General features: G+C 58.0%; 1 protein-coding gene across 3 annotated transcripts; it reads left to right on the top strand.

Moving 5' to 3' along the window:
- The first annotated feature begins 320 nt into the window (after window positions 1–320).
- On the top strand, window positions 321–26953 carry NECAB3 (N-terminal EF-hand calcium binding protein 3). Of its 3 annotated transcripts, none has more exons than XM_042050810.1 (14): window positions 321–563; window positions 667–910; window positions 5292–5316; window positions 6167–6275; window positions 12786–12811; window positions 13121–13218; window positions 21727–21863; window positions 22043–22164; window positions 22586–22665; window positions 23040–23093; window positions 23634–23746; window positions 25285–25362; window positions 25616–25707; window positions 26470–26953. In XM_042050810.1, the coding sequence occupies exons 2-14, from the start codon at window positions 818–820 to the stop codon at window positions 26496–26498; spliced, it is 1056 nt and encodes a 351-aa protein (XP_041906744.1). In that variant the 5' UTR covers window positions 321–563; window positions 667–817; the 3' UTR covers window positions 26499–26953. The 3 variants fall into 3 exon arrangements, with proteins under 3 accessions (XP_041906744.1, XP_041906725.1, XP_041906734.1); XM_042050800.1 differs by having other exon boundaries at window positions 324–388; window positions 420–910; XM_042050791.1 differs by having other exon boundaries at window positions 321–910.

Genomic DNA, 26953 nt, shown 5'->3' with positions numbered 1-26953 from the left:
GAGACCACCTGTGGCCACACTGGGATCAACTGGGGCAACCAGGGCTACTGTGGAGCCAACATTGGCCACACTGAAACCTATGGTCACACTGGGACACTCAGGGCTGGTCACACAACCCATGGATAGCAGCACACTGGGCCGTACTGGGTGCAACTGGGACCACCTAAGCAGCGACCGGGCACCGGGACCCAGCGCCGCCCCGCCCCTCTCCCCTCCTCCAAGCACATTGGTGGTTCTGGGTGCCAATCACGGCCAACGGCCAATCGAATCGCGGCGGGGGCGGGCCCTCCGCGCAGCCAAAGTTGGCTGGGGCGGCGGAGCCGCTCGGCTGAGTCGGGATCGGCGGGCGCGACCTGCGCACGGCACCGGCCGGGCCGGGCCGAGCCGAGCCGAGCCGAGCCGAGCCGAGCCGAACCGAGCCGAGCCGAACCGAGCCGAACCGAGCCCAACCATCCCTGGCGAACCGAACAGAGCCGAACCCATCCCTATCGCACCGAGGCCGTTGCTACCGCACCGAGTCCATCTCTGCAGCACCACACCGAGTCCATCCCTACGGCACCGAGTCCATCCCTACGGCACCGAGCCCATCCTTACGGCACCGCACCGAGCCGTGCCCTACGGCACCGCACCGCGTCCTACGACACCGCACCGCGGTACCGCACCGAACCCATCCCTACAGCACCGCACCGTGCCCTGCGGCACCGCACGGCGTCCCAAGGCTCCGCACGGCGCCCTAAGGCATTGCACCCTCCGGCGCCGCACCGCTGCCCACGGCCCCGCGCCCTCGCTGCCCGCAGCACCCGCACCCGGCGGGACCATGATGTCGTGTGCCGAGCTGCTGGCCGTGTGCCTGCTCTCAGCAGATCGCGGCCCCAAGCCCCACCGCCAGCCGCTGCCCATCTTTCACGACGTGAGTACCGCGGGCGGGACCCCCGCAGCCCTGCCCAGCCCCGGGGCCGCCGTGCTTCCCCTCGGGGAGCCGCGGCACGTGTGGGCGTCGGGGTGAGATTCCTTCCCGCCTGGTCCCGGAGGAACCGGCCCGAGGGATGCGCCAGAGGCTCTGCGGCCATGCCAAGCCGGAGCTGTGCATGGTCGTGATGGCTTAAATAATGGTGTCGTGTCCTTCGGCTGAATGCTGGGCCTCTGGGTGGCTAGAAACAGCCCACGCCTCACCCAGAGCTGGCTGTCATGACTCCTGGAGCGGGAGCTGTGTCTGGCAAGAACGCTGTGCAAGGTTCCCTGGAGCTGTTCACAGCCATGGGATCCAGCAGCCCCCGGATGCAGCCCGTGTCCCTGCCCGCTCCTGACGCGCCGGGATTGTGGAGGAGGATGCTCCGTGCAGGTTGGAGGTCGCCCAGGCATCCTGGCGGCTGCGGGTGGCACGGAGGAGTTGAAGATGCAGGTGGTGGCTGTCTTTGTATTCAGAGATGCTGGCACAGTTCCTCCTGCCACACCGCGTCCCCTCCAGGCCACGGCCGCGCCGGGGCTCTGGGGGAGGCGGCTGCATCCCGGCCATCTCCCAGGGCCAGTGGCACTGATGCTCGGCCCCCCTGCTCCTGGCTGTGTTCCGTGAGCTGGGTCGGGTGGACAGCGCCCAAATCTCCCTGGTGAGAGAGCCCTGGCATTCCCAAGTGTCCGGCACCACTGCGCTCCAAGTCACCCTGTGGACCAAGGAGATGTGGGGGCAGAGGTGCTGCCCCTGCCCTGCCGCAGGACTGAGGAGGAGAAAGCCAGCGAGGGTTAAGGATGAGGGCTGGTGGTGCCCCGGCACCTGCACAGCCCAGGTTGGTGCCAGCTGTCATCTCCCAGCTGCCATCTCCGTCTTGTGCCGATCCACGTTCACCCCCGTGCCCCAGTCCATCCCAGAGAAGGGGAGCAGCAGATCTTGGGCAGCACTGCCACGTCTGGTCCAGTCCAAGACCTCCTGGCATCCCTGGGGAGGCGCTGGGAAGTGCGGCTCCCTCGGCCGTGGCGCTGCTCGCAGCTTCCAGCTGGGGGTCAGGGTCTCTCTCCTGCCTGGGGGGGTTCGGGCTGCAGGGCTCTCCAGGCAGCATCATTAACCGCACTAATTACTTGAGGGAAGATGGGCAGGAGGGGGCGGGTAGTAACAGCTGTGTTCCAGCTCAGCTCCTCAGGGCACTCGTTGAGTCGCACATCTATCCCTCAGGGTGTCATTAAGGCAATTAAAATGGGAAATGTTAACAACGCTAGCAGCTGCTTTCCGGGTTCTGGCGGCTTCTCTTCCTCTACCCTGTGACTCCTTTGCTCCCAGCTTTGCTCCAGAGCTTGGCAGGGTGAGTTTAATCTCTGCACTTTTGGGTCTGGGCAGTTGGCCGGTGTCCAGCTGCCCCCCAGGCTTGTGGGGGTGAGCATCCCACGGCAGCAGGGCAGGACCCCCGCCTGCCTTCCCGGCAGCGCTGCCCACCACAGATCCCGGTGGCTGCTGCTTCCCCTGGGACCTACCTGCACACCTCCTGCCTTTGGGAGAAGTGAGGAGGAGGAGGAGGAGGGCTTTGCCTGAGACGCTTCGCTGCAGGCGCGGTACGAGCCGCAGTGCTGCCATCGCCCTGTGCAGCATCTCAAGCCTCGGCGAGATTTGTCCCCCAGGCTGGTGCCCGGGGCTTGCTCGCTCCCCTCCCGGGACACGGGAGGTTCGGGAAGGACGGCGTTTATGCCGGTGCCTGGCTGCAGCCTGCCTTAGCCTGCCGTGGGTCGGTCCCCAGGGCAGCTGTCCCTCCCCAGCAGCCGCCTGTCCCTGGCTGCCTGTCCGGCAGCCGCGGTTGCTTCCAGACCTTCAGGCAGGGGGAAATCCTACAATCTCCTTCCTTCCCGGGGTGCGTGTGGGGCTCATCCTGCAAATAAATGCTGGTTCGGTGCCGCTTCCCTCAGTCCCAGCGTGGCTGCGGCTGCAGGCTCTGGGTGAGGCTGCGGCTGCTCGGGACCCAAGCCCAAGGGCTGAGGGAAACATCCCGGTCTCCAGGCAGTGTCCCTGTGCTTCTGAGGCTGCCGGTCCGCCCTGAGGCAAGAGAGGGATTGCTTGTAGGGCCCTCCAGCAGCCCACGCAGACCTAATCCCATTCCCAGCTTGGTTTTGCATCACTTTTCCCTGGCTTTGTCCCAGGACTGCTGTCCGCACTGGGAGCAGCGCTCACCTGCCGTCGCTGAGCATGTGCCTGTGCCCAGGGAGGGGCCAGGATTCGCCCTGTGGAGCATGGAAGTGGCTCTGTGCTGTTTGTGCTTGGCTGGAACTGGGTCCTGGGGTCAGCCAGGGACGGGCTCGCCCCAGGCAGTGCAGAGCCCTGCCATTCCCAGGGGCTCTGGAGCAGACGTGGCCTTGCCTCGGGGGGCTCTCACAGCTCCCTGCTTGTGCCACGTTTATTTTGAGCTCCAGGCAGCTGTCGTGTGTGCACTGGCTCGTGTAACTCCCTGCTGGAGCAGTGAGCCTTGTGTGTGAGGGAGAGGCATCCACTCTGTTTGCTGAGGTTCCTGCTGAACCCAGGATGGGCTCACCCCGGGTTAGAGACCTTCTCATCCCCAGGGGATCCTCCCTGGAATTGTGCTCTCCCTCTGAGCCCACAGATAAACCCTGCTGAGCAAGGCCAGCCTGTGAGTGGGAAACGTTTGCCCTCGCTCCAATCTGCACCCAGCGCCTGGGTGACACCTGACTGTCTGTGGGATGAGCTAGGTGGCCTCCGTGACGTCTGGAGCCATAGAGGTTCATTGCATGAGCCATGCGTCCCTCTGATGACACAGAGCTCTGCAGGACGAAGCTTCTCCCTTGATGGAGAGTCCCTGGCAGGGTGGCACAGACAAGTGAGACCCACGGGTGCTGCCCCTGCAGCCGTGAGACCCCACAAGGAACCCATTCTGCTTTAAAATCCAGAGAAATTGCCACTGTTTGGGAGCTGCAGGCTCCTATCTCAGCTCCAAAGTGCATCCACCACGTCCTGTGTGGTGCTCAGGGAGTGCCCGCCCTGCTTTGCTGCCAGGGAAGCAGCCAGGCTGGCTGGAATCCCGGGGGGATGGTTACCTAATGCTGCTGGGCCCAGAGCAGCCTCCGGGCCCTGCAGCAGCTCGGGGCAGGAGGAGCTCGCTTCGCCTTGTTCAGAAGAGCATCCTCCAAGGAGCTGTCCCTGCTCCTGCTTTCGGTCACGGGGAAGGACCCAGGGAGCTCCAGCACCAGAAAAGCCTCTGCCCACCTGCAAGCCAGAGGCTTAGGGGGTTTTCCTGGGCAGCTCTTACTTTACCTCAGTTTCTCAGGGAGATTTTGGTGCCTGGATGGGGGTCTGCAGCCTTGGAGCACGCAGCAGGGCTGGTGGTGGGCAGTGCAGGAGGAGCCAGGGGCAGAGGGGGCAGCGGTGCCTCTGCCTGCTCCGGGGCAGGCTGTGGCCAAGAAAACAAAAGTTCTGTCTCCTTTCCCGGCCCTTTTTCTTCCCTAATCTTTCTTCAGACCTGCAGATTTCTTCATCACCCAGGATGATATAAATGAGAGTTGCCACATAGACAACTTTCTGTCCTTGACTCCATTATGATGTGCTGGACAAAACCTCATATGTTTTGGTCTGGGAAAACGTTCCCAGGCTTCGGAAGTGATGCTGTTCCTCACTGGAGTCAGCCCCAGACCTTCCAATAATTACTGGTGAAACAGATCCCGGCAGGGATGAGCAGCCCCAGCTTTCTCCTGGGTCATGGGCAGGAGCCTCGTGGTTGGGAACCTGCATTGAGACCCTGAACTGGAGCAGCTCTCCAGCTGTGCTCTGTGGCAGAATATGTTACAGATTAATTAATTCATTAATAATTAATTACGGTGTGTGTGCACGCCGAGGTGCTGCAGGAAGGGCTGTGCTGAGGGGTGGTTGCAAAGCTCAGGGCAGGAGCTGCTGCTCGGTGCAGGTGGTTGAGTGTTGGTGCTGCACAAAGTGCTTCCTTATGGAGTGGGTTTATACTTAATGTTCCTTCATATAAATGGACTGAAAAATTAAACAGTTGCTATCACAAGGATGTAGCAAAGTCCTTTCTGCTTCGTCTCTGTGTTCTCTAAAAGGTGCTCAATGTGAGTGCTGGGCTCGCTCGGCCAAGGGCTCTGTGCATTAGAGGCAAGAAATGGGTTTAATCATTGGCAGAGGAGAATTTCCTGGAGCAGCCTGTGCAGTCCCAACAGCTGGGGCTTCTCCATGGCTCCCTGAGCTCCTGGAGGTGATATTCCATGGTGCTGGGTGCTGCCAGGCTCACTGTTCAGATGCCCTTCTCTCCCTGCTGCCACACTGAGCCCTGTTGTATTTTGTCTTGCAGATTTTCCGGCGCGCCGACAAGAACGGTGAGTGCTTTGTTCCTGCTGCTGCCTCCCCCTCCCTGCCTGGCTCTGGCTGAAGCAGTGTGGCTCATTCCCACTGGGAGGTTTGGCTGAAGGAGAGAGGGAGGGAGGAAAATGCTTTTCTGCTTCACCTGGATCCCAGGGCTTGGCCAGGGGCTGGGGAATGGGCTCCCCCAATTCCCCATCCGTGCACCACGCAGGGCACAGCCCCTTCCAAGCCCTTCTCCTGGCCCAGGGGCTGGCAGGCTTCTGCTCTGTCCCTCACAGGATTGGTTCTGTCTCCATGCTCAGTCCAGGGTTTTACAGGGTGATCCTGGTTCTGGGTGCCCCTGGAGCTCTGGCATTTGGGAGTTAGGCTCTGCTACCCAGTTTTTAATTCAGCGTCCATAAACCAAGAGGTCCAAAATCACAAGTGGTCTCCCTGAGGCTTCCCACACTCTCTTGGGCTCTTCTCCTTCATGGTGGCTTGGAGGCTCTAGGAGATGCTTTTATTGCAGATCTCAATGCAGCCCAGGAGCTGAAGTCCTCCACAGAGAGGAAGGAAAAAGCTCTTGAGTCAATGGAGAGCATTTTCTTGCCGTGAAAACCGATGCTGCCCTCAATGTGCCGTTTGTTCTTGGACGGGCTGCGTGCATTTTTGAGAACACAGCAAAGGGGGCTTTTGGAAAGGGCTGAAATTCCCACCTGCAATTCCAGTGTTTTGCTGGGCTGGTGGGCCACGCTTTCAGGGAGATATCTGTAATTGTCATGCACAACACGCCCAGCCATCCCACGCACCCGCTGGAGGCTCGCCGGGGCCGGGATGCTGCTCTCCACAGATATATAATTATTCTTCCTTTTTATTTAAATGCAGATGATGGGAAGCTGTCATTTGAGGAGTTCAAGAACTACTTTGCTGATGGCATCCTGAGCTCGGAGGAGCTGTGGGAGTTGTTCAGCGGCATTGACAGGCGTCACTCAGAGTGAGTACCGTGGTGGCACGGAGGAGACGCAGGAGAAGCTAAAACTGCCTGACTGGAGATGGAGGACGTTTGGGGGCGGGTGTGATAAATAGTCGGGGTAAGATAAACCCACCTCTTGCCACAGGCAGGTGTTCAAACCCATTGAACACCAGCAGCGAGCACTGGTGCTGAGAGCAGTCAGACATTTTGGGAGCAGCAATCGGATTTACTGCGGTTCCAGAATGCAAGCAAGCATTGAAAATGCCTTTTTTTTTCGGTTTGGAAGATGTATTCCAGGAATACCCAGCCCATGGAGCAGGTTGTGTGTCTGCAGGGGCGTGTGGTGGTGTGAGGACAAGGCACAGACTGTGCAAAGTCCCAGACTTTGCCGGTGCTGACACAGGGAGCTGCTTTTCACTTACATAAGAGCTGCTTTCCACACAAGTGGGCCCGGTGCATGTAACGGGGAATTTAGGCCAGCTACTTGTAAAAAAAAAGAAAGCCCCAAAGAACAGGAGAAGGAATTGTGTTTAGCTCTGGTCTCCTCATGAATGGTGGTATCCAGAGGAGTCTGTTGGGCTCAGTTGGGATTCTCATCCCAGCTTTTTGGGTGCTTTTTGGCCTCGCTGGGGTCCGTCTGCCCGGCTGGCTGCTATGGGCGTGTCTGTCCTGGCACTGGGAGGAACTGGGTGCTGCTGAATTGCATGGCTGGGCTCTGTTCAAACACTGGGGTGCTGCTGGGGGACAGGGGGCTGCAGCTTCCTGCCCGTCCAGGTGGCAGGTTTGGCTCTGGCTCGTGCCGCTTCCCCAGCAGCCCAGGAAGCATCTCCTGCACCTCGGACACCCTTGGCCAGGGTGCAGGTTCCCAGCAGGGCGAGGAAATTTGGGCTTTGCAGGGAGCCAGGGCAGTGGCACAGAAGGCCCTGAGATGCCAACAGCCACCAAGAGCAGCCACCAAGAGCAGCCACCCAGCGTCATCATCCGCTCAGGACCGGGGCAGTGGGAATGATGGACTCCCGAAGGTGTTGGAGCTGGGTTTAGCTCCCACTGCAGTGATGGGCAGAGAAGTGGGCAGGTGTGGGCAGCCTTGTGCTGCTTTCCTTGGGGCCTGGCTGCCCATTGCTGCCTGTCCTGCCAGCTGGGCTCATGGATGTGGGCAGCAGGAGGTGTCTCCTGAAAACGTCTCTGTCTCTTTGGGCTGTGATCCCAGGAAGTTGGCAGCGAGTGTTCCCTTTCTTCTGGAAATGCTCCTTTCCTCTTGCTCCATTTTTGGGGTGATCTTGGAGTCACAACTTCCCTGGAAAAGCTGGGAGCCAAGCTGGGAGCTTTAACCCAGCTCAAAACTGAACAGGGAAGGTCTCCTGCCCTCAGGTCAGGCTCGTTCCATCTGTCTGGAGCAGCTGAGCTGGCCTGACAGGGGCCTGTGCTGCCAGGGGAGCCGTGGCTGCAGCGGTGCCCCCACAGCTCGTTACCGTAACGAGGGTCCCGTAGCTATGGCAACGTGGCAATGGCAGCATCAAGCTAGTGACATCTATTAGCAGGGCATGAGCGCTGGGTCTTTGTTCTCTTCCTGCCACCAAGAGCAGAAGGAGCCCTCAGACAGAGCTGTTTCCAAATTCCTGCCTTCAGTGGCTTCCAGCAAATGTAGGAAACACCAGGTTTGGGGTGTGCGGGATTTGGCGTCATGTGAGGGCTGTGCTGGTGCCCTGATGTCCCCATGGTGGGGGGCTGGACAGCCCCTCTCTCCTGGGCTTGCCTTGCACTGGCAGGAGCTTCATATTTTAGAGAGCTGGCCAAAATTTGCTGCCAGGTTCAAGGGTGTTCCAAAGCTGGAAAGCAGCTACAAGCTCTGCAGACAAAGCTGCTGTGCTGCTTTCATGTCCCGTAGCTTTTGTGATGATGGGAAAGTCTCACCCTTAACCCAGCAGGTGCATTTGGTGCTGTGTTTGTCAGGTCTAGGCTGGAATTTGTGTTTCCTTGTCCCTGCCAGCCTGACCCGAGGAGGGACAGTAACAGAGACCTTCATTCCCAGGCCCTCTACGTGTCCAGCACTGCCCAGACCCATCCTGACCCTCACCCATCGCTGGAATGTGCAGCTCCTCCCCTGGGCCCCAGAGCTGACAGCTGGGGAGAGGAATATTTCAGAGCTTGTTCTCCCTCCAGAAAGCCCCACGCTCTCCTCTTTCCACCTCCCACCCCCCCAGCACTCAGGTGGGACGCTGGGGCCTGTGCATCCCACACCTCTGGTGGGGTCACTTCAGATTCTACATCTCCACATGAGGCTGTTTTTGTTCTGCATTTCAGGAAAAGGTTCCTTTGGCATAAAGTATCCCCTCACTTTAATTCTGTGACATTTAAAAGTTCATGTTGAAACCACACTCAGCTCTGCATGGCAGCTGGTACAACAGCAGGTCCATGGTTTTGCTTGGCTGGTCCAGAGCTCCACACCAGCTCTGGCAGTGGCACAGGAGGGTTCATCTTCCTGAAAAAAGAGCATTTTCATCCACTGAAATGCCTGGATGAGAAGAGACTGATGGTTTTGGAGGGATGAGAGCTCCAAACTGCATCCAGAAGCATCTGGAGAGTTACACTGTGTGGTTTGCTCTCTGTGTCCATCTGCAGCCCAGCTGGGTGGAACAGCAGCAGATCCCGGGGTGTCACCAGGATAACAGCAGATCCCAGGGTGTCACTGGGACAAGTTCATGGAGATTTGGTTACAAAGGGCTTTGGACTGAATGCTGTGGTATTGCAGGGGCTGGATGCCTGCACTGTGAAACCTGCCCATGGAAGTGGTGTTTGGATTTTATGTTGTGCTGGTTTGGCCAAAGTTAGAAATATATCCTCTGAGAGAAGGCAGGTTCCAAACCACCCCTCCCCTGCCAGGTTTGGGAAAAAAAATAAACTTTTTCCTCGAAGGAAAGTGAAAGAGATAAAAACTATTTATTTAACAAACACATGGGAGAAGGAAAATAATGCTAAATAATAAAATCTCTCGCTGTGGAGATAAAACCTGGGAAAGTGTCAGAGTCCTCCCTTTGGTCTCCTCGGAGCTGGGGCTTGGCCCAGGGCCAGGCCCTCTGCGCTCGGTGGAAAGTCCTCCCGATGTGCTCTGAGGTTGAAGCAATCAAGCAGAAAAAGGGAAAAAATCCGAAATTCCAAGAAAAAACAAGTTCAGCTCTCTGGAGGGAAAAAAAAAAAAACCCAAAAAACTGGCTGAAGCAGAAAGCAGGGTGCCTCTCTGCTCCTCTCTACTGCAGCAGAAGGCAGAAGCCAAAAAAAATGCCGAGAACGAGAGTGTGTTATCTCTGTCTGTGTCCTTGAGGGTTTTTATCTCTCACTACTCAGGCTCAGTTTAAAAGCACAGAAAGGTGTAAATACTAATGTCTGGGCATAGTGCAGCGATAGGGAATACAAGATCAGGTCACCCCAAGACATTTTTGTCCTGCACCTCTTGGGGAGATTTGGAAAAATCAGGTCTGGAAAATCCATCTTTCCATGAGAGTGTTCAGGAATTGCGTGCAGATTGCTCAGAGCCTTTGACCTGGAGCCACAAGGGGTGGAAGTGCTGACCTGGTGGCTCTTAAAGTCTCTCAGTGGAAATAACCTCAAGCCTGTGATTCTCTGGGAGAAGGGATTCCAGTGAATTCCCTCCCTTCTCTTTACTCAGAGCCTCAGAGCCACAGCATCTGCCAGTCCCTGGATGATGGAGAGTGACTGAAACACTCCATGTCACATGAAAAAAGGTTTGGAAACCAGATCTGTGATGGCAGTGGAGGTTCCCAACATGATAAATGATAAAAATAAAAAAAAAAATTCCTGTCTGCTTTTCTGCAGTTGATTGCTGTTTTCTTGCATAAATTCCAGGCACATTCTGACAAAATCCCAACAGCATAATGATGACAAGATCCTTCATCATCAGTTCAGGCTTAATTACAGTTAATCAGTGGTTTGAGCACAGTCAAAATACGGCTGTGGGAAATGTGGAGAGTCTCAGGAGTGCTTTGGAGGTAGAGGATGGCTCTTCTCTTGGAGTGGGAATGGCAGAGAGGAACAGAGAAAAGCCTGCTGCCCCTGGCAGCCCTGCAGAATGGGTCAGGATTTGGTGTGCACGTCCTTTACGTGAGCTCCTCCTGGCTTTTTGTGGGAATTCTGGTAGCAGGAGAATGGCACCAGCAGCCCTGGGGTTTGCTTGCTGGGCTCTGTCCTGCCCCTGCCTGTGCCCTGGGGGCTGCTGCAGGCTGAGGGACGTGGGGAGAGGTTCCCATGCAGGGCTGCTGATGGAACAGGCTGCATCAGGAAGGGAAGGGTGCACATCTTCCCCTGGACAGCTCCCAGAGGGATGATTTTTGCCACAAGATGTCGTTGATTGGTTCAGTGTTTAGTGGTTTAGTGATTGTTTAGTTAACATTTCTCTTTAAGCAGCAAACAGACATATAAAGAGTTATCAATAACCTCTGGCCTCTCCTTAGAAGCCACAGGGTGGGAGCTGATGGCAGCTCTTCGTCTCACCTTGCTGGCACCAAGGTGGGGGCTGGCAGTGGGTTAAGCTGGTGGCTCCTTGTTCCTGCTGAAACCAGTCCCAGCCCCAGGTGCTCACTGGGACCAGTGCGAATACCTGGGTGACATGTGCAGGAGGTGTCCATGTCCCCTCTTCGGTGACTTTTACCCTTCTCTCAGCTGAGAACCAGTGGCAGCTCTGGGCACAGGTCTGACAGGCTGGGCTGTGGGTGCTGCAGTGCCAGGGCTCTTGCAGCACTGCAGCAGCTCTGCAGGCTCCAGGCAGCTGCCAGAAATGAAGGGGAGCAATTAAGAAGGAGCTAAACCTTCTTCCAGTGTACACTGGTGCTCCAAACCCCAGTGTCTCTGTCTAGCAGAGCTGCTCAGAGATGGGACCAGCAAAGTTGGATGGAGAGGAGCTGCCACGGGAAGGGGCTGTGGCTTTGCAGGTTTATCTGTATTGAGTCTCGAGGGAAACACGGATTTTTTATCCACTTAAAAAAGTGCCTGCAGTGCCAGGTCAGTGCGCAGAGCCCTGCCTAAGTCAGCTCCTGTGTGTTTAAAATAGCTGAGCCGGATCCCAGCCTCACCCTGCCCCTCTCTGCTGCCTGCAGAGGCTCCAGATGCAGTTTTGGAGCAGAGGGGCTGCAGTCCCCCTGCCCTGGCTCTGCCACCCCTCACACCAAAATATTCCTGTGCTTTGAACTACTGCCTGCTGCTAAAGTGCACCAAGTGGAAGCCCAGAAGAAAGAGAGAGGCAGAATCCAGTCTTTGATGTCTTGGGAAAAACTGTAGGAAGATTTTGCCTTAATTATTTCACCGTAAATGGAATTTTGGACACTTTGCACACTGTCCTCTAATTTTACACGGGGGTGTTTTTGTCCCTTTGCCCTGTGAGCAGTGTCAGAGGGGGGCAGGGTGATGTGGCCGTGGTTTCACACCCCCTGGGCAGCAGCACTGCAGCATTCCTTGTGCTTGGAGCCTGGCAAACTCCAGGTACCGCCGGTTCCTCCATGTGTGACAGCACTTAAACACTTAAAAAGCTCTCTTTTGGGCTCTCTTCTACTTTCCCAATCAGGATTAAAAATGATTGTAACCATCTAGGGGATTTTGAGGCAGCAGGATGCTTTGAGCAGAGGCTGATTTGAATCAATGATATCCTGGGGTCTGTCCCTGCAGGCTCTGGGTGATGCTGGGTATCGTGAGCAGCTCTGCCTCTGTGGCTTTGGCTGCCTGAGCCGATCCAACAGCACCATGCAAACCCATCCCCAAAACCTGTGCCTGTTTTTGAACATTTCCTTCTCCCTCCCCACCCCAGCAGCACCTTTAGTAGCCACAGCAGGGACCTGGCCAAGCCCTGCAGGGATGCCAGGGTGGATTCTGCAGCGCCGTGCTCTCTGTTAGTGAAAAGGGGTGGGGGCCTGGCCTCTGCCTCCAGGTTTTTGGAGCCAGATCCCTGCTTTAATGACCTTCAGGGCAGGAAAAACCGCTGTGGTGGGCTGTGAAGCCATCCAGCCCCCCGGGAGCCTCCAGGCAGCCCCACACCACCTGGGCTCTGAGGGCAGGGAAGAGGAGGAGGAGCAGCTGGGGGAGGAGGGCGTCTGGTGCCACGGGGAGGAGCTGGGCTGAGGTCAAGGATAAACAAGGAGGGAGCCCTGGCTGGATGCTTCCCATCTTTGGGGGAAGAGGTTGGGTTGAAGAAGCAGCTCCAGGGCTCAGAAATGGGGCTGCCAGCCAGGGGTGTGGGGCATCTCCATCCCAACCTCACCCTGCTGTCACAGATGCTTTCCCAGCACACTCCAGCTCCAGGAGATGTTGGTGAAGCCGATTTTGTTGCTCCTTCAGCCCCTGCAGCAGAGGTGCTGGCTCTGAACCTGTGCAGCTTCTTATTTTTCTAAACCCTTCTGAAAATACGTGAGCAAGCAATAAATCCGCTGGGACTCGAGACAAGCCCCCAAACCTCTGGTCACCACCACTGTTTCCCCCACACCAGCCCCACTATCTAACAGGAGCTTTTTTGTGTGTTTCTTGCAGTAACGTGGACACGGAGAAGTTGTGTGGTAAGTCAGGAGATGTTCCTGCCCTGGAGAGCTTCCCCTCCCCAGGATCTGTGTGGTGGGGCTTGTGTGTGTCTGAGCCGGGCAGGACTGGCTGCCATCGGCAGTCCCTGTGCCTGAATCCTAGCACAGAGGTGCTTTTCCCAAGGGGATAAGGAAGGACTTTTCATTTCAGCCCAGGTGGGAGAATGATTCTGGAAAGGGAAGGGAATGCCCCCTCTGCAGCTCTGGGCTGTGTGTGGGGAGCAGGAGCAGGGGAGGCAGAGATGGAGGTGCTCAGGAGCCTGACCATGGTGTTCTCTCGTGCTCCAGATTATTTCTCGGCGTACCTGGGGGAATACAGGAACGTGCTCTCCGCCCTGGAAACCCTCAACGCTGCGGTGCTGGCAGCCATGGACAAAACCAAGCTGGTAAGGACGGCACCAGCGGCGGGCAGGTGGGCGTGAAATTGGAGCTGTGGTGAGCACAGCTGCTTCTTAGTGTGAGATTTGGGGGTCGGAGGCAGCAAACCCCTCAAACCAAGGGGGTGCCTGGGCGTGCTCGGGTTGTCCGCGTGTGGGGGCAGAGCCTGGAGGATGGGGAGCCCAGCCCGAGGAGGACAAGGGTAAATTCAAAGCTTTTGTGCTCTGGAAACATCATCTCCCTCCTTGCAGGGCTCTGGCAGTGGCTGTTCCAGCAGCTCCTTGGAGGGTCCTGCCCACAGACACTTTCTGGGAGCATCCCCGAGAGTCCGTGTTGAGTTCTGAGCCAAACCAAAGCGTTTCCCACCCAGCAGCATGGCTCAAAATCTGCACTGCAGGGTTGATCTTGCTCTGGAGGGACCCCCCAGCAGCTTGTGCTGAGCCCAGCCCGTGCTCCCAGCACCAAATCCCGGCTGCAGGAGAGGGGCAGCGCTGCAATTCCCTGTCTCCCAGCCTGGTGCAGCGTCCATCCCTGCGGGAATGCTCTCCCTCCCTCTTCCCGCAGCTTGTGCTGGTGGGAAGCAGATTGGAAGCTGCTAATTAGGGCAAGCTCCGAGCCCTCGGCTGTGCTGGGCAGCGTCGGGATGAAGACAGTGGGGAAAGGGACCAGCAGCCCCCTTTGTACCTGAAATAGGTTAAATGGTTTAGCTGTGTGCTTGGGCTGGTGCTGAGCTGTGGGAAGACCCTTTCTGTGCCTTCGGTGCTTTGCTCGAAGCAGATGAGGGGTATCACCCGTGTGAACACTGCTCTGACAGAGAGGAAAAGGGGGGTCAGTCCCACACTTATCAAAGTGGTGTTTGTGCCTCTGCAGTGTCTCAGTCCCTCTCTGAGCTTTCCTCTGGCCAGAGCCAGCCTCAGCAGCGTCTCCCTGAACGTGGGGAAATTTCATGCCAGGAGAGGGAATCTCTTGAAAATGCATGTTCTCGTTGGTTCAGGTCCCCGGCCCCACTCACAGCTGTTAGATACAAGTCCAGAGGGAGAGGAGGAATCCTCTCCAGAGAGCTGTGCTTTATTTCAGTTCCTTTCTGTCCTGTTTTTTTGGGTAATGAATGTGTGTAGTCACGCGTTTCTCCAAAGGACAGCACAGTCACTGTATTGCTGTGATGCATTCCTTCACTCCATAGTTTCTGGTGCTACCGGTGTTCCCTGGAAAAGAGAAGCAGGTTTTTCCTGTTGAAACAAATTTCGATGGACTCATTTCTCCACCTGTTTGGATCTGCCCAGAGCCAGGGCAGTCCAGCGTTCCCAGCACTGCTCTCACCCAGGGGAGGCCTGTGCTGATCAGGTGCTCTGATCCCAGCCCTGATGTGCCCCAGGGCAGATACTGATCCTGCTGGGAATCATCTCCCTGCACTCCCCTGCTGTGCTGGGCTCGGAGCTGGGGAGAAGGCAGGAGTGGGCAGGGCTCTTGCAGAGCTATGGGATACCTGCCACTGCTGCCAGAGATGATAAATGCTGCATTCCTACCTGCTGGGACCTGAATATATTCCCACATTTGTATTTCCAGAGTTGGACTCGGGCTTGAGTTATTACGGGATTAATGGGCTGGATTTTAGCCAAGGCTCACACCTCTGTGAGCCAGGGCAGAGAACAGATTTCCCAAATTACACCTGCCGCTCAATTCTTTTGGTTCAAACACCTCTCTGAGGTCTGAGAGCCCCACTTTGGCAGACAGAGCAGCCTCATGGAAGAACCAGATGAATTTTCATCCCAGGGAGCTGCTTGTGCACTGAGAAAACTGGAAGAGCCCTGCTGAAGGATCTGCAGTCCCTGCCTGTTCTTCCCAGGCTGTATTTCTGAGGACTTTGCCTCACTCTGGAGAAGGCAGTGATGCCCAGGCTGGCTAGGGGAAGGAGGAAATCTCTTGCTTGAGCTGCCTCTCACCACAGCATCCCTTAGTTAGGGCATGATCCATCTCCAGTAGTTCCTCACTGCTGCAGCCACGGCGTTGCTCAGCCCTGCATCCTCCAGGGACCCCCAGCTGGAAATGTGAAAATGAGCAGGAAAACAGACAGAGAGCCCGGGCAGCTCCGTGGGGGATTGCTCAGACCATGCCAGTTAGCTACAGCAAGGAGGGAAATAAGGAAACTGAAGCTCAGAGGGAATGTGCTGTGGGTGTATTTGGGAGCTGCCAGAAGCCTTTTTGGTATCGAATATTCCCAGCTTTCTGCTTGTCACTGCGGGCCAGGATACCTGGCATGGATCACTGGCCTGTCTCCTGGCTGGCAAGCTCCTCGATCTGCTCCCATGCACCTTGTCAGGATAAACCCTGGGATAAAGTGTGGGAAGTACGAGCTGGGTTTGTCCTGTGGGCCTGCAGTTACTGCAGGAAGCTCTGTGTGTGTGTGTGTGAGCAGCAAACCTGCTCATGGTTGTTTTTATGGTTCTACAGGTCAGCAGGAGGAAACCAAACCATTAGGGGTTCCCATGCCTCCATCCTTCCTCGCTGGGCTGGTGGGAACATGCTAAAGAAAATATGCCTTGTCAAGAAGAGAGGGTTTTTCCTCCAAATTCTGTCATTCCCACTTATTTGTAGAATAGAACATGATAGCTGTGCTGTAGTGTGCTGCTTACCCCTTATTTTGTGGCTGGACTTCATGTTTGCAATATAATTCCATCAGGGTAGGAAGTGAGCGGTGGAAATACCTCAGAAAACAGTCTGATGTTTCTCACAGGGAGCCTGTATGCTAAAATCTTTCCATTTCCCAGTGAGCAAACACTGCAAACCCTCACATAAATACTTCTCCAAGCCAGGCAGCCTTATTTATCCTTTGACAGGAATTATGTGGCCACCCCTTCCATTCTGTCCTGAGCTTAACTATCATCATAAGAAACCAATAAAACCCCTCAAAAGCAGAATTGTAGCAGCTCTTGGCAACTTGGTGATTTTCATCGGGGTAAACAGAGCTGAAGTACCAGTGCACCATCAGAATTCCTTGTCTCCTGCTTGCTGAGTTATTTCCTTTGTGACTCCCCATGGGGCTTTGCCATGAGCAGAAAACGCTGTGCTTGGTGAGTTTATTGAACCTCTGACAACAGAGGGCTTGACCTCTGTGCTACACCTGATGAGAGGATTTTGGTTTTTTGCCCGAAAACGAGGCATGCAATGGGGGCCGGACTTTCAGTTCTTTCTCTCCCCTGGCATGAAATTTTCCAAGTTGATGCAGAAGGTGAAGCAGCATTTGGAGCTCTCCTGAGGGATGGCTGTTTCCATCCTTGTCTGCAGCACGTTCCCCTGGGCGTGCTGTGTTTGACGAGGCGAGAGGCAGGAGGCAGCTGGCAGTGCTGCCTTGTCCCCGTGGGACCCTCTGCAGCTGAGTCCCTTCCAAGCACAGCGTGCCCTGGGCTGGGAGTGGGCTTTTGGGGGCTGTCACCCCACGCTGGTGCCTGTGCCCGTGTGTTTGGGGTGTAGGGACTGACCTGGGTGAGCTGTGGGGCTCGGGGCAGGCTGAATGTGGTGTTGGTGAGAGCAGCTCTGCTCCTGCCATAAAACTCCATCCGTGGAGGACGGAGTTAGGCCATTCAGGGTGGAAGCTGAGAGCGTGGGCAGTGCTGGGCTGGTGCTTATCCCAGAGCCTGGCCCTGGGAAGGGGAGTGATGTGCTCGGGGAGAAGAATCCATCCCCCACACGAGGGGAAGCATCCGTGTGCCAAGGCTGTGGCAGGGCTGGCAGGACACCTGGGAGGTGGGAGCACACCTCATTCACCCCACAGCTGCAGAGGGGAAGGGCCCTCAGTGTGGCCAGAGGGATGGCAGCATTTGGATTTTGGGTAGTGAAACGGACTGTGCAGGGCTGTGTGGTGGGTGAATAATGTACCTGCTGTGCCCCCCTGGGGACTCACTCACTCCAGCTGTGTCCTGGGGAGGTTGGAGTGTCTCTGTTCCCCTTCAAGCAGGGAATGTGTGTCCGGGCTGGCAGGAGTTGGGTGGGCACAGAGAGGCAGTGCTGGCAGGGATTTTAGTGCCTGCACACCCTGGGATGAGGAGGGGAAGGGGTGGGCAGGGGTCCCCAGCTGTGAGCTCTCCATTCCTGGGGCAGGTGAGGTGCTTGGCTGGGAGAGGCTGGAGATGCAGAGCTGGAACTCAGTTTCCAGCTGCTTCTTGTCAGTGTTGTTGCCATCCTCTTCCTGAGGCAGGAAAATGAGATTCATTTTCCAGCAGGGATAAAAACCCCTGGCCCCTGGTGCTGGGGGGGGGGAGCTGTGACCATCCTTTGCTGACTCCAGCATGAGCCCAGAGCTTGGGGGATGAACATCCATCATCTCCACTCCCTTTCCCCTTCCCATCCAGCCCAGTCAGATACAGCTCCTGGACTGGGCTGGTGGCACAGAGCAGCCAGAAAACCATGAGGGGCTCAGGACCCTCCCCACTGCCCCCCTTCTTTGACACCAGCAGTGGAAGGGTTACAATGAAATCCTTCTGTGCAGAGCTTCTGGAATTCCAGATCCTCTGTGTGCTGGAGAGAAACACAGCAGGAATTGGAAATATTTGACCCGAGTAGTGGGGTAGCATTGCTGGACATGATTTTGGACATGGTTCATGGAGCCTGGGGGGGTGAGGGCAGCCTGGCTGCGGGTGCTGCAGCCTTGGGGCCACACGAGGACACCGTGGGGAAGGTAAGGATGCTGCTCCAGTCTGTCTCCTCGTCTTGTCGAGGAAAGGGGCTGACCTCTCCTGGTGGATGCTCCTGGGGAGCAGCCAGCCCTCTGCATCATGTGGAGGCTCCCTCCCCGACCTCCCACTGCTGGTCCTGTCTCTCTCAGTGCTCACGGTGACATCCTGTGGTTTCTGTGTCCCTTGAGGAGCTGGCATGGGGCTGCCCATGGGGACAGGAGTCTGCTGTGACAGCTGGGCTGTGCTCCCCAGCTGCTTCCTTTGCACCCTCGGATCCTTTTCTAATCGTCTGCCGAGCTGAGTCAGTTCAGCGAGGCAGCAGCAAAGGCAGGTGAGAAAATGCCTGTTCAGGGAGCTGAATCGGCTCCCTGGAGCACCAAATGACCTTTAGACCAAAATTGCAAGGAGTGAATGCAGTTCCCTGGTTTTCAGCTCATTTTTCTTACCCAGTGCTGACCTGTTCCAGTGCCAGGATGAGAAATCACCTCCCGTAGTAAAGTGGCTGCAGCGCTGGTGCTGTGTGGACATTCCCCTGCTCAGCTCCTTCCTCCAGCACTCGTGGCTCCCCTTGGGGGTCCTGCAGTGCTGACAGCTGGAGAAGGCCCCTTCCTCATCCTGGCAGCTGTATTTCCTGTTGGAAAATGCAGCCTGGAGCCTTGGGATTGACTAAATGTACCCAGACCAGACACTCGGCATGGCCTGGATCCCCAGCATGAGCCCCGATTGTTTTCCAGCCCTAGGGGCCACACCCTTGTTAGATAGACGGTGGATAGGAAATAACCTGGAGTGTCAGTGAGAAGCACTTTGTTTCTTTTGGGGCTCTTTAATTGACTTTGCACCCGTGCAGCAGCGCAGGAGCTGCTCAGTCACCGCTGCTGCAGCTGTGCCCGGAGCAGGGCAGTGTTTCGGAGTCACTCCTCCTTCAGAGTGACAGCAGGGGATGGCTGCCACCTCTCTACTGGAATTTTGTGTGCACGTACTCGGCCCCGTGCTCCTGGTACTCGCCCTTTGTCATCCACGTGTGCTGGAAGGACGTGAGTGAGGCTGCCATGGAGCCCCCAGCCCAGGCTGCTGTGCCCCGCTTGGGGTTTGCCAGGACCTCAACGTGGACGCCTGCGCCTTGGAAAAGCAGGTTCAACTCCAAGCACATCCTCTCGGGAAAGCCAGGAAACATGGAGGAGCCGCCTGAGAGCACGATGTTCCCCAGGATGTGCCTCCTGGCATGGTCAGGCACCGACTGGAGGCTCTGCCCGGCCAGCCGGTGCAGCCCGGGGCAGCTGTGGTGCAGCAGCTCTGGCCGGAACAGCGGCTCCGGGCAGCAGAAGCGCTCCTTGCCCAGGGTTATCCAGTGCCCATCGGGGGTCTGGAATCTGGCTGGGTGATGGGACCCTCTCTCCCAGAGGTCTCTCTCGTAGTCCAAGGACACGTAGCAGCATTGCTCCTTCAGCCGGGTCAGCGCCGCCTTCGTCAGGGCCTGCAGCACCGAGGGCTCCCTGGGGCTCTCCAGCAGCAGCCGCTGCAGGTGCCTGGACAGCTGCTCGCCGGCCACCCCCAGGCAGCGGCTGCCCTTCCTCAGGGTCCGGCCCCCGCAGACAGAGGTGACGTGCGACATTGCTGCCCCGGCCTCCACGGCCAGCCCGGTGACCCTGCCGTGGGCGCAGAGCGACAGGAACCCGGTGTTGGCCACGTGCAGGGCGGGCACCCCAAAGCCCTCGAACAGCACCTCGGCCGCCTTCTCCCTGTCGGCGGCGGGGCAGGACGGGGACTCGGCCAGGAGCACCGGGTGCTCCTCTGGGGGCACTTTGAGGCAGCAGCAGAAGAGGTGGCTCCACAGGGTTCTCATGGCATCCCAGTCTTCAACGACGCCGTACTTGAGGGGGTAGGACAGGGGTGCTGCGGCCCAGCCGCCTGTGCTCTCAGTGGCAGGGAGGTGCTGCTGGGCACTGTGGGGATGCACCAGCACGGTCCTCAGCACGCACTGGGGCTGCTCCTGGCCAGCAAAGCCCCCCCGGGTGAAGTGGCTGCCGCTGTCTATGACCACTGCAGGCTTCAGCATGGCTGGCGCTCCGCAGGGATGCTGGGCACAGGGGAAGAGCCTGCAGTGAGACAAGAGGTGTCTTGTGAGGGCAAACCAGGCTCAGGTAGGTGCTCTGCAAAGGAGGCTGGATCAACCCCACTGGAGGACAGCAGTGTCTGCTCTGGAAGTGTCTGGGTACGTCACAGCCTTCCCTTCTGTGTCCTCGCTCCCTGTCTCGCTGAGCATCCCTCCTTGGGTACCTTGTCTCCATCCCCGGAGACTTTCTAACAGCGCAAGGACAGAAATTCAGGTGGTTTTAAGGAAGCAAGTGAAAACTGGACAGGAAAGTTGAGCGGTTGGACCAAATGGGCTGTGGCCAAAGGAGTGTGGCCAGCAGGTAAGAAGAGGTGATTCTCCCCATCCACTCTGCTCTTGGGAGATCCCACCTGGAGTACTGTGCACGGTTGTGTTTCCCCAGCATAAGAAGGACATGGAACTGTTGGAGAAGGTCCAGAGGAGGCCATGAAGTTGCTGAGGGCACTGGGGCACCTCCCCTCAGAAAGCTGGGGCTCTTGGGGCCGGAGAAGAGAAGGTTGTGTGGAGACCTCCCAGCACCTTCCCAGTGTGTGAAGGGGCTGCAGGGAGAGTGACTCTTCCTCAGGAACTGTAGTGACAGGACAAGGGGGAATGGGATCAAACTGAAAGAGGGGAAATTTGTGTTGGATATTAGCAAGAAACTCTTCTCTGTGAGGGTGGGGAGGCCCTGGCACAGGGTGCCCAGAGAAGCTGTGGCTGCCCCTGGATCCCTGGCAGTGCCCAAGGCCAGGTTGGACGGGGCTTGGAGCAGCCTGGGACAGTGGGAGGTGTCCCTGCCCATGGCAGGGGGTGGAACAGGATGATCTCTAAGGTCCATTTCAATCCCTTAACATCCTATGATTCTATGAATGCTGCTGCCAGCAGAGCCCATAGCACATGGAGAGGAGCCAAGAGGATCTGTGATCCCAGCTAGCAAAGAAAGGAAGGAATTCGGGGTGCCTCTGTGTATGTCCCGGCACTTCCCCAGCTCTCTGTGCCTCCCAGACCTAGTCCTGTGGCATGGTGTTCCTCTTGACCCACTATTTGGGCACCCTCTAGGCCAGGTGACCTCTTCATTCTCTCCAGAGCTTCTAATGTGCCCCTCTGGAGCCACCTTTACACCCCCCAGTGTAAGCACACATCAGAAATTCATCAGGGAAGCTCTCATGGAAGCAGACAGGCTTGGCGCTATCTCCCTGGGCAGAGAGGGCATGAAGCCAGCCCTGCCCGGGCGTGCCAGTGGTGGGTGGGTCCCTGGAAGGAGCTGCCAGCACCTGGGGGGCCACTACAGGCTCCCAGCCTTGTGCCAGAGCCCTGGAGTGAGCAGAGCAGTGTGTGAGTGGGGGGCACAAGGGATGCTGTGCCGGCCCTGGAGCCCTCCCTGGGGCTGGGGGCTGTCCCTGAAGGTGCTCTTTACCTTGTGGCTTGTGTCCATCTGCCCTCCTCCACGGCTCCTGGAGCTGGGAGTGCTGGGGCCAGAGCTGGGAGTGCTGGGGCCAGAGCTGTGGGTGCTGGGGCCGGAGCGCTCATGGAACCGTGCGTGCATTCCCCTTGTGATCTCACAGGCAGTGCACCCCGAGGGTTCTTCTGCCCTCCAGCATCACTTCTGCCCTAAAGCATCACTTTTAGTGATAACTAAAAAATCTGATTGAAATTCACCCCATCTGGTTTACTTCAGGGACCACCCCTGTCCAGGTGTGCCCCTGCGCAGAGGCAGAGGTGTCTGACAGATCCTCTCCCCTTTGCCCCAGAGGTACGAGACCTCCTCGAAGATGGAGCAGTTCCTAACCCGGTTCCTGCTGCGGGAAACCATGCACCAGCTGCAGTCCCTGCAGGCGTCCCTCGAGTGCGCCGTGGACACCGTGGAGGAGCAGGCGGGCCGGGAGAGGTAACGGGGTGGGACGTGCTGGTCCCCCTGTCCCCAACCCCCGCACTGGGAGGGACAGCCGGGAGCGGGATCTGCCCTTTCCAAGCCCCCAGCGGAGCTGGCACCTCTAGGAATGACTTCAACCCCTCCTCTTGCTTTTTTTTTTTTTTTTTTTTTTTTTTTTTTTTTTTTAATTCCAGAAAGGACATCAAGAAATCGGAGACTTTGGTTGGCCTGAGGTCAGGGAGGCGGTGTGGGCGCAGGGGACAGAAGAACGTCTGCCTGTCCCCAACAGACCCCTATTCTGGGATGCTGACAACAGGTACCTGCTGTCCCTTGGGCTGTTTGTGCCCTGCTGCAGCCTGGAGGGGGTGTGGGACCAGCACAGAATCACAGAATCAGTCAGGTGGGAGAAGATCTCCAAGGTCGAGTCCAACCATTCCCCCAGCACTGCCAAGGCCGCCACTAACCCATGTCCCCAAGTGCCACATCTGCAGCAGCACTGGGCAGTGAGGGCTTCTCCAGAATGGAGCCTGGAGCATCTCACCCAGATGCCAGCTGGAGCTCCTGTGAGATGTTGTATCTCTTAGGCAGTGGGAAAAGTTTCAGTAGAAAAAAACCAACAGTTTTTTGGATTAAATCAGAGGTTTAGAAGCTTTTGTGTTGTGAGGTGTTGAGCAAGCTTTTGCAATGACAAAACGGAGCTTTTTTTGGGTGACGTCCCTGTGCCCTTTGCCATGCAGGGGTTTGTGTCGAGGACAACAGCCAGTGGATGGCTCAGATCAACAGGCTCCAGCAGCTCATCGAGAAGCTGGAGTGCAAGGTGTGTGCCCGAGGGGGGTGGCTGGGACTGCCCCACACCTGGGCATGGCCAGAGCAGTGCTGAGACCCCCCCTGTGCCAGCAGCCCCCCTCTTCAGCCCTGGCATTGTCACAGAGCTGCACCCACGCACCAGCCCTGCAGTCTGCAGAGCCACCCTTCTCCCTCACCTCTGGTGACCCTTTCCCGGCTTCCCCAGGATGCTGACGAGACAGTCGGGCCTCACTGACCCCACAGATGAGCAGGGCACAGCCCTGCCCTCCCCCAGGTACCACAGGGAGTGTCCCTGGAGCGGTGCCCACCTGTCCCCTGGGTTACAGCCCCTCCTGCTGCTGAGCTCTCCCAGTAACCTCGTTTTTCCCCTGGTGTTTGGCGCAGAGCCCACGCCTGGAGCCGCTGAAGGACGAAGCCATGTGCAAAGGCCAGGATGCAGTAAGTCCCTGTCCCTGTCCTCGTGGTTTGCAGGTGCCTCCTCTCACACACGCTGCCTCTGTGCCCCGGCATGGGGGGAGCTCTGGCTGATGGAGCAGGGTGGGATTCAGGGCTGTGGGCTGGGTGTGGGGCCAGCCACGGGACAAACGCAGCTCCCTCATGTCCCTGACAGCTCCAGGCAGTGCCCACAGGCAGCCCAGGGAAGGCAACACTCTGCTTGTGAGTGCCCAAAGCCCCCAGGGGTGCTCTGAGTGCCCACACACCCAGGCAGAGGGGTCCCCAAGCCCCTTTGTGCTGGGGGAAGCACACTGGGAACTGCAGCAGCCCCAAAGGACCCCACTGGGGGATGCAGCATGTCCTGTTGGTGTGGTCCTTGTAAAGACAACCTGTCCAGGTGGGAAGAAGCCCCTTTGTGTCCCCGTTGTCCCCAGCACGGTGGTGCCAGAGCCGCTGCGGTGCCACAGGATGGCACAGCAGGGTGGGAGCAGGGAGGGCAGGAGGGGACAGGCCAGCCCCTGATGCCGCGCTGTCCCTCGGCAGCACATCCTGGTGGCCAAGAGGCAGATCTCGGTGGCCACGAGCAGCATCGAGGAGTTCCGGCAGGCGTTCCGCTCCTACACCGAGGGCACGGCCGGGCACAGCAGCTGCCTGCAGTAAGTGGGGGGCTCTGGGGGGTGCTTTGGGGGGTGGCTCCCCCAGAAATGGGGGGTTTAACACCCTTGGGGGACGCAAGGGTTTGTATGGAGTGTTTTGTGTGCTGGCCAGGGCACGGGCGGGCTCGGACCTTGCAGACAGGACGCGTGTCGCGGCTGCAGCGCTGTCCTTGCACTATCACCCCAGTAAGAACCAGTGCCTGGCAAGGAGTGGGGAAGGTTTACGCCAGCAGGAGCGGCTGTGGCGTGTTCCTGTGAGCGAATGCACGAGCTCCTCCAGCACCGAAGGACTCGAAAGTGATGGAAAGGTCAAGGGCAGAGCTCCTGCAGGGCGTTCATTTATGGGGAGTGTGTGGGAAGCTGCCAGGAGCACCTGAAGCTGACCCTGTGTGAGGCCAAGGCTGCCCCAGCATTGCTGCTCTGTCCCTGAGGTGGCACAGCTGCTCCCTGAGCGCTGCTTCCCTTCTCCCACGGGACACTTGAGGCCGCTTGCAGCCGGCAATGTTCGTGCCGTTCCCGTTTCAAGTGTCATTTTTCAGCTCTTCACTTCCAACAGCACAAATTCACATTTTCAGCGCAAACAAAAGGAAGATGCTCGCTGTGACACGTGCAGCGGAGAGAATGGGAGGCTTTTTCTTTGGAATAGATGGGCGTTTTTGTCATCAGGGCTATTTGTGGAGCCAGCGGGGTGGCGTTGCATGGGCTGGCTCTCCACGTGAGCGGAAAGCTGGAGCCGAGCCCGGGGAGACTCCGTGGGCCTGGTTCACTCCAGGGAATGGCGAAGCCCCTCGTGGGAGCAGGGAGCCTCAGAGCTGCTGGGTGACACGCTGTGCTGTCCCCCCGGGGCTTGGCCCCCTCCAGCAGCCCTTGGCAGCAGCTGGAGGAGAGGCTGGTCCTCAGCTGGACTTGCTGCTGCAGCAGCCGAGCGCAGCTGCTCCCCTGGCCCTGCACTCGCACCCCGCTGCTGCCTCCCACCCACCTTCCCACGGGCTGGGGACAGCCCCAGCCTTTCCTGTGGCAGGAGGGAATGTGGGAAGCATCGCTGGCAGCACAGCATCGCTTTGGGGGCAGAGAGCTGCGGGTTTGTGCTGTGAGCTCAGCTCCTGCAGCCGTGCCTCAGTTTCCCCCCGTGTCAAGGGTGACAGGTGCCACACACCTCCTCCGAGGGGCTGGCAGGATGAGCTGTGCCCGTGCTAGGGATGAGTAAGGAATAATAAAACACAGAACGTGCTGGTTCCTGGGCAGCAGCAAAGACCTGTGCAGGAGCTGTGAAGCTCCTCTGCCACCTGGACATGGGAGCTGTGAAGCAGGATTTGGGTTCAGGATCCCCTGGAGCTGTTCACAAACTGTGAATGCATCCAGACTGTGCTCTGGAAGCCTCGTGGTGAGGCTGATGTGCAGAGCAGTGCCCCCCTGTCCCAGGCTGCTGGGGCACGTGTGGCCACGCCACTCCAGGCTCATGCCAGGGCCGTGCCAGAGCTGTGCCAGGGCCGTGCCAGCCTGCCCAGCCCCGGCTCAGGGTCTCTCTGTCCCCACAGTGTCTCTGCCTGCAAGCTGACGGACGAGGCCTGCTTCATCCTGTACGAGTTCTGGCAGGATGTGACCTCGTGGAGAAGGTGGGACAGTGTCCGTGTGTGGGGCCGGGTGCTGGGGGCTCAAGGGGGTTGCCCACTGCTCCCCCTCCTTGCCCTGCCCTGTGTGCCCTGGGGCCGTCTGCAGCTCGCCGGGGGTGAACACCCCGATAGAGGATTTGGGGAGCAGGGCAGGAGCAGGGGCTGGTGCTGGGGGGTGCAGAAGCTGCCCTGTCCCTGTGTGTGGGCAGGGGGGTCCTGGCACCACATCCCCCTGACCCTACACCGTGTTTTACAGCCACTTGCAGTCCAGCTGCAGCAAGACTTTCCAGCAGTCCATCCTCAGCTTGCTGGAGTCCCCGGAGCTGCTGACCACCATGCTCTTCCCAGGTGAGGGTGCCTCAGTCCTGCTCCGGGTGTGCTGCAGAGGGCAGGAGCAGGGCAGGAGCAGGCAGCGTGGCTCCCTCCAAGCAGAAGATTGCTTTGGGGTGACCTAAATAATGTTTTTCAAGCCAGGGTGAGACCCGTTGTCCCCAGCAGGTTTGGCTGTGTGAGCTGGGGTCTGTCCCCTGCCCACGGGTGCTCTGCAGTGGGGACAGGCAGGAGCAGGGACACTTCCCGGGTAGCAGATGAGCTGAGACCTGTCTCAAATACACCTGGTGCCTCGTTTGTTTTCCACCTGAGCCCTGAACCCGCTCTGCAAAGCGCTGGTGCTCCTGGGTCAGTCCCAGGGGCTGCATGCAGGGCTGGGATAGGGGAGAGGCCAGCACAGGGAATGTGCACGTTCCCATGGTCCCGTGAAGTGTGACCAGATGTGGGGAGCTAGAAACAATATCAAGCCCCAGTTTGCTTCCAGGCATCCCCTCAGGGTCTTGTAGAATATTTAGTCCATCAAAGATGGGTTAATTTGGACTGAACCCTGTGCTGCTGGTGCTGCTCCTGGCTTGCCAGTCCCGCTGACCACATTCCCTGTGCTCTGCTGCAGAAGCTGCCACAGCTCCAGGGGATCACCCCTCTCCAGGCCGTGCCATGGGTGGGGGTGGGTGCTTTAGAGCCAGAGACCTGCAGGCTCAGGTCCCCCATCCCTGCCCCCCAAACCCCCATTCCCACTTTAACACAGCCCTCACCTCCCTGGTTTCCCTCTCTCCCCAGCTTCCTGGTGGATCATGAACAACAACTGACCCGGGGCAGCCGTCTCCAGGACACCATCAGCATGCGGGAGGACGTGGAGCCCTGGGCACAGCCATCACTTTTGTCACCTCCCTGTCCCTCCTTCCCTCCTGTGGCCTGTGGGGGCTGCCTGCCCTCGGCCCTGCCAGTGTTTTGCTCCTTTGCTCTTTTCATGTTAATTTATTTATTTATCCTGCTCCTAAGACAGTGTCTGAGCTGCCTGGGGGAGCTGTGTGGGGGTGGCAGCCTGGCCTTTGGGGGAGCACTGGGCTGGTGCTGCAGCCCAGGAGCCCTCAGTCCCTCTTGCACTCCAGCTCCTCTTCCTCCTGGCTCCCAGGCTCCACAGGGTGCTGGGATGGGCAGGGGGACAGGGCTCTGGCCAGCTCTGACATCCTGCCCAGGAGCCAGGTGGCTTGATATGGATTGTGAAGAGTGTTTTATAGGGAAAAAAATATTTCATCAAGTA

This window comes from Corvus kubaryi, unplaced genomic scaffold (assembly GCF_017639235.1).
Source record: "Corvus kubaryi isolate FWS band 111438036 unplaced genomic scaffold, C.kubaryi_AGA036_p1.0 134, whole genome shotgun sequence".
Classification (NCBI taxonomy): domain Eukaryota; kingdom Metazoa; phylum Chordata; class Aves; order Passeriformes; family Corvidae; genus Corvus; species Corvus kubaryi.
Note: the sequence above shows the minus strand (reverse complement) of the source record. Positions and strands in the feature narration are given on the sequence as shown.

Coding starts and splice junctions, on each gene's coding strand:
- NECAB3 (XM_042050810.1), top strand. CDS start 818: ATGATGTCGTGTGCCGAGCTGCTGGCCGTGTGCCTGCTCTCAGCAGAT. Junction 12,812..13,120: donor GGACACGGAGAAGTTGTGTG/GTAAGTCAGGAG, acceptor CTCGTGCTCCAG/ATTATTTCTCGGCGTACCTG. Junction 22,165..22,585: donor TTCTGGGATGCTGACAACAG/GTACCTGCTGTC, acceptor TTTGCCATGCAG/GGGTTTGTGTCGAGGACAAC.